The sequence below is a fragment of the Hyperoodon ampullatus genome (genome assembly GCF_949752795.1).
Source record: "Hyperoodon ampullatus genome assembly, chromosome: 14".
Classification (NCBI taxonomy): domain Eukaryota; kingdom Metazoa; phylum Chordata; class Mammalia; order Artiodactyla; family Ziphiidae; genus Hyperoodon; species Hyperoodon ampullatus.
In genome coordinates, this window is record NC_136927.1 from 62,977,707 (window position 1) to 62,983,706 (window position 6,000).

The 6,000-nt window shown below is 52.2% G+C and overlaps 1 protein-coding gene across 1 annotated transcript in view; it reads left to right on the top strand.

The window, feature by feature from the left end:
• EFCAB8 (EF-hand calcium binding domain 8) overlaps positions 1-5,785 on the top strand; it is a gene marked incomplete at both ends in the record, with an annotated part of 35,865 nt that extends 30,080 nt beyond the window's left edge. Inside the window, 4 exons of the mRNA XM_079719083.1 lie at positions 157-361; positions 1,227-1,732; positions 2,435-2,502; positions 5,718-5,785. Coding sequence (XP_079575209.1) covers positions 157-361; positions 1,227-1,732; positions 2,435-2,502; positions 5,718-5,785 — 847 coding nt within the window. The remainder of the gene's footprint in view (positions 1-156; positions 362-1,226; positions 1,733-2,434; positions 2,503-5,717) is intronic.
• Between the last annotated feature and the right edge of the window lie 215 nt (positions 5,786-6,000).

Below are 6,000 nucleotides of genomic sequence, written 5' to 3' on the forward strand. Positions count from 1 at the left end.
AATGCAGTCAGCAGGGCAGAGCTTCAGCCCTGATCTACACCTCCTCTGGAGTGTCCTCCTCTGGGTCAGCGCTCCAAATCCTAGAGGCCATGACGGTCTGCCAGGAGACCAGTAAGGCTGAGCTCTCAGCCCTTCTGCCTCTGGCCATGTGTGCAGGTTCCACAAGACGAAGCCGGTGCTCTTGTGCTACCACTGGCAGACCTTCCACACGGAGGATGTCCTAAGCATGGCCAGCTACCAGAACCAGTTCCTTGGGACCTCCTCCTACAATGGGGACATCCTCTTCTGGAACATCAGCATGTTCAGGCCCATCCTCCATTTCAACGCCTCTCAGAGCCCCTTGCCCTCGCTGCCCAAGAGGGTAAGGTCAACAGCAACAAGCTGTCCTCTTCCTTCTCTCTCAGCTGAGGGCCAGAACCACGTAGGGCTTGGGGGTGGGTAGGGGACACCCTGGAAAGTGGAGGGAATGATGGTGACTTGTTCTGGAGGAGGTTGGGAGCTAGGGACGTAGGTGGTAGTTATTATAATTATCCTCATTTGACATATGAGGAAACTGAGGCACAGAGAGGTTAAGCATCTCGCCTAAGGTCACACAGCCAAGAAGTAATAGATCCAAATCCAGGCAGTCTGACTCCAGAGCCTGGTGGTGCTAGTCCTGTTCTCCCGAGATTACTGTCTCCTTGAAGGTGGCTCACTTCTGACCCATCGCTACTACAGCTTACTGCTCTGGTCTCACTGCACTCTTGGTAGGACTTAGGAAGCCATACAGTCTCTGAATGACCATATCTTTGCAGATTAAAGCCGGAAGGGGCTTTCGGGGTCACCCTGTCCAGTAGTTTTCCAAACATGTTGTGGAGAGATGCTTGGAGGCTATTACAGCGGCTTCTCCAGAGCACTTCAGCTTTTTATTTATTTTACACTTTGGAGTTTCCCTTCAGATTAAAAAATACCTCAAAAATACTTGGAAAGCACTGTTCACTTTACAGATGGGGAGACGGAGTCCCTCATGGGCACCATCTCTTGCCCGTGGATGCTCAGGGCATGAATGGTGGCTCGGGGACAGGCTTCTAAGCTCTGGTTCGATGCCATTAAGGGTACAGGGCTTCTGGGAAACAAACCCCCGGGGCTCCTGGAGGGCCCTGTGGTGTTGGCATTGGGTGGGGAGGCCTCCCTCCCCTCCGGGATGTGCTCGGCAGCGCCTCAGGGCAGTTCCCTCCCCGGCACAGGTGCAGGACGCGGATGACTGCACCACAATTGAGAGCCACAGGCCCAGTAAGCCCTGCGCCGAGCAGCAGAAGTGGGCACACAAACTGCACACGCAGCCCCCGGGCCCCAGCTCCAGGGCCATGGCCAACCCCAACCTGCGGCGGAATCTAATGTCCACAACCCCAGTGATGAAACGCCCTAGAGACAAGGAGTCGGCGGGGCCAGCACCCCTGCAGGTGGCCGCCGCCAACCCCCCACCACCCGAGGAGGTGCCTTGGCCAGGGGTCCCTCCCCAGTTAGGCCCACCGCTGCCTCGAGCCTGGGCCCTGTCCCCTCCCGGAGCACGGCCAGTACCGACCCAGCGTCTGCTGACTCGGGTGCGGGACCAGAGGGAACACCAGCCAGAGAACCTACGGCTGGGGCTCAAAGCTCTTCTCCACCCTCGGGCTCCTGTCGCCCAGGCAGCCTGTCCAACAAGCCGTCTCACCCCCGAGAACAGGCTCCAGGGGCCTGAGGCCCAGATGCAGCAACCACTTCCCTCCCATTCTGAGCCCTGGCCTCTGCCCCGGATTAATCTTTGCAGGCTCGACTGACGGTCCTGTTTTGGGGGGAGTACGGAGGAAGAGCAGGGGAGCTACCCTCTCTCCTCACACAGGGTGCTTTGGCCTCTGACCCTCAGCAGCGAAAACAGTGATCTCTCGTGAGAGGCTTGAGAGACCAGTCAGATTGTCTCAGCAACCGAAGTCTGATTCCCATTCCGGGGAGCCGGGCTTGAATGAGAAACCCCACCTTCCCCAGGCACATGATGCTTGTACGGCATAGGGCAGTCCACACCTAGACCCACACGACCTGCCGGACACAGTTCTGCTGTGAGATGCACATATGTCTGTCGCTCTGAGGCTCTCATACCATCCTCAAAGTGTCAGGGTTGCACCACCGCATTCACATCGTCTAGAGCAAGGGGGATACACACCCCTTTATCCTCACCTCTAGCCAGACTCTCTCTTCCAGGACAAAGAAGGGGCCTTCCTCAAAGGACAACTCCAGTCTCTACCCTGAGAGCAGAAGCTGCCAGTTACTTAAAATGGAGACTCCCCAGCATCAGAGTGTCTTTACGTCCAGGATCCTTTAGACACCCAGCTTTCACAGTACCTTTCACAGGAGGGTGTATCTACTGAGTGGGGCTGGGGCGTTTGCTCTTTCATCTGCCTCTGTCTCTGTTCCCCAGAGACCTTCTCATGCTGACCTGGGAGGCCCATTTTGCTTTTCAGAAACCTCTCAGCGCCAGCAGCCTCAGTCGGTCAAGATCACCCCATGGCAGACCGTCAGTTTTCAGAGAGGCTGAAAGGAGAAAAGGGGAATTCCACAAGAAGCTATTGCTGCAGTCCAGTGCATCGGTGGAGAAGGTTGGCCATGCTCAGGCAGGGTCTGGGTTGTGAGCCAGGGGCTGGACAGTTGGGATGCGGCCGGGAAACGCAGCGCTTGGGAGCCTGGGGGCCCGGGGGCCCAGGGGCCCAGCCTGGTTCTCCCCAGGGCCCGGAGAGGCATGTTGGAGATGATGGTAGTGCTCAGGATCTTGGCTGCAGGGCTGCTGTTTGGGGGGAGGTCTCCAGTGTGAGGGGCTGTCTAGGGAGGTGAGCAGTGTGCCCTCCTGGTTGGGGGGCTGGACTGGGAGGTAGGAGAGGTGGCATTTCCAGAACCCACTGTTAAAATGCCCTCCTGAGTTTTGCATGACCCATGAGTGGGGATTGGGTCATCTCTGTTCTTCTCCTTTCCTCCTGTACCTTTCCGCTTTCTGACCCTGGACGCATCTCCTTGTGCTGTCACGCCGGGTGAGGTGACCTCTAAGGTCCCTTCCAGCTTTAATCTGCAAAGATAGGGTAATTGAGAGACTATATGTGTTTCCTAAGTCCCTACCATGAGTCCAGTGAGAATACAATTCATAGTTGTAGGTAGGGTTCGGCAGGTCTGCCCCGTGGCCCAGCCCCAGGGGACCGGGGGCTCGAGAACAGGGGAGCGGTGTCCTGCAGGACTGGGTCCTATAAGGTGGAGCAGAGAGCGCCAGTGGCTGGACCTTCTCCCTCCCAGGTTCTGCATGTGCTTTCCTCTCTTTTAAAAAAATGCCTTTAAACACCCCCCCCCCCCCCGCCAAAAACTTTTAAAAGTAGTAATGCTGATTGGTTAAAAAAAAAAGAATAGAAATATGTGTAAAGCAAAAAATAAAGGTCCCTATTTCTCACCGTGTACTCCATCTCATCCCAACAGCAGTAGTCACAAGCACTGCTAACAGACTGGTTTAGCTTTGTCTTTTTTTTTTTCTTTTTTAAGGGCAATGATGTAAAATTATAGCCATGTCTGTTTGCTTTTTTTTTTTAAACAACTTTTTTTGTGTGAATGCTAGAAGCTACTGCTTATCTTTGGTTTTTATTATTATTATTATTATTATTATTATTATTATTATTATTATTATCTGGCTGTGTTGGGTCTTCGTTGCTGCGTGTGGGCTTTCTCTAGTAGCGGCGAGCGGGGGCTACTCTTCATTGTGGTGTGTGCTTCTCATTGCGGTGGCTTCTCTTGTTGCAGAGCACGGGCTGTAGGCACACGGGCTTCAGTAGTTGTGGCACGTGGGCTCAGTAGTTGTGGCACGTGGGCTCTAGAGTACAGGCTCAGTAGTTGTGGCACACAGGCTTCGTTGCTCCGCGGCATGTGGGATCTTCCCGGACCAAGGCTGGAACCCGTGTCCCCTGCATTGGCAGGCGGATTCTTAACCACTACGCCACCCGGGAAGTCCTCCATTTGCTTTTTAAATTGAACTATATATTATAGATATGTTTTCACATTAGTAATTTAGATTCAGCTTATTCCTTGGTTAAGTTTTTTTTTTTTTTTTTTTTTGGTGGTACGCGGGCCTCTCACTGTTGTGGCCTCTCCAGTTGTGGAGCACAGGCTCAGCGGCCATGGCTCACGGGCCCAGCCGCTCCACGGCATGTGGGATCTTCCTGGATCGGGGCACGAACCCATGTCCCCTGCATCGGCAGGCAGACTCTCAACCACTGCGCCACCAGGGAAGACCTTTTGTTAAGTTTAAAATTCTTTTAAATGATTGCATAGTGCCCCAAAGTTTGGATGTATCATAAACTATGAAGCCAGTCTTTCATTGATAGACAGTAGGTTAGTCCCAGTTTTTAACTTTTATGAGCAGCACAGCATTGCACATCCTTGTACCTACATTTCTGTGCACCTGGGTGAGTGTATTGAAAAGATGGATTCCTGGAAGCAGCAGACCCCATCCCTTTCAATCTGTGAATCTGACCGAAGTGGCTGACTCAAAGCCTGACCTCCTGGGTTGGTGACCTAGTCCCGTCAGGGCACAGACAGTTGTTTGCTGAGCATTTACACATGCCAGGTGCTGGGGAGATAGCAGTGAATAGAGGAGACAAAAACCCGTGCCCTCATGGAGCTGATGTTCTAGTTGGGGTGAGACTGACAGTTAACCAGTGAGTGAAATAAATGGTGGGTCGCAGGGTGAGCAAGTTCAGTGCTTGGGCGGATAAGAAAACTGGGCCGAGGGTACTGAGAACAGCATGGGTGGTGGAGAGGGTGCTGCCATTTTAACAGGGAGATCAAGGAGTGCTTCATGGAGGAGGTGGCATTTGCTTAGTGCATGAAGTCTGTGGTTATCTGGAAGGAGGGTTATCCAGGCAGAGGGAACAGCAGGCACAAAGGCCCTCACGGGAGACCTTACTTGGAATGTTCAAGAAAGAGCACTTCTCCCCCCCCTCTTTTTTTTTTATCTTAGGTTTCAGTTTATTTCAAATATTTGAGTACAATGACCAGCATATACTAAAAAATAGTCAGGTACACAAGGAAATAAGACATCATGAGCAAAATGTGACAAGGGCTTCAGATGTTGGTATTATCTGACACAGGCTATAAAGCAGCTGTGCTGACTAAAAGAAATGACAGGTTCGACAGTATCTGAGAACAGCAGCTGAAAGCAGAAGGGGTCTGTACCCCACAATGGATGAGGACAAGGAGTCCACAGCCAAGACTGAAGGGAAATTCAGCAGCTGTAGCTTCCTTCCAGAACTAGGTCACACTGGGGAGAAACATACAAGCCAGCAGTTCCCTTCCTAGGTATCTTTTAAAGATGGTAGTTTTTGAAGTTCTCTATTATTGCTGGTGCTAAACCTGGAAGAATTTTGCCGTTTGTCTTTCTTCACTATGGGCTGAGGGACTGGCACATTTATTTTACTAGATACTGCAGACCAGGCAGCAGCAAGGCTGTTTTTCCTGCTGGGAATCTCAGATTCTGTTATGTCTTATCCTTCTTTTGAACTTTTCCCACTTTTCCCTGCTTCTGGTGATTCTTTCTCCTCCTTGTTTTTATCTGGCCTGGCTGGTGCGGACCACCGCCGCCTGCACCCAAAGCAGCGGTGCCCCCGCCTCCCCACCCCCCGCCGCTGCCCGGGGAGTAAGTCGTTTGCCCACTCACTGTTCCCCTTTTCCAGGCTCCCAGAGGCTGCGGCAGCTGTGGCGGCAGCGGCAGAGGCAGCAGCAGCTCTCCCTCTCCCTTTAATCAGAAAGTGATATATGTCCTTCATGAAAACTAAAGCCTTATAGGAGAGTATAAAGGAAAAGAATGACTGACTCCTTCCTCAATCTCCAGAGGTCTAGTGACTCTTAAGACGTGTCTTCCTGTTCCTATACAAGTGCACATACATGTTGCAATATATACATGTGCCTATAGATATCTTTTTACCAAATGGTCTGTGTGTAATACGGATTTGTGTC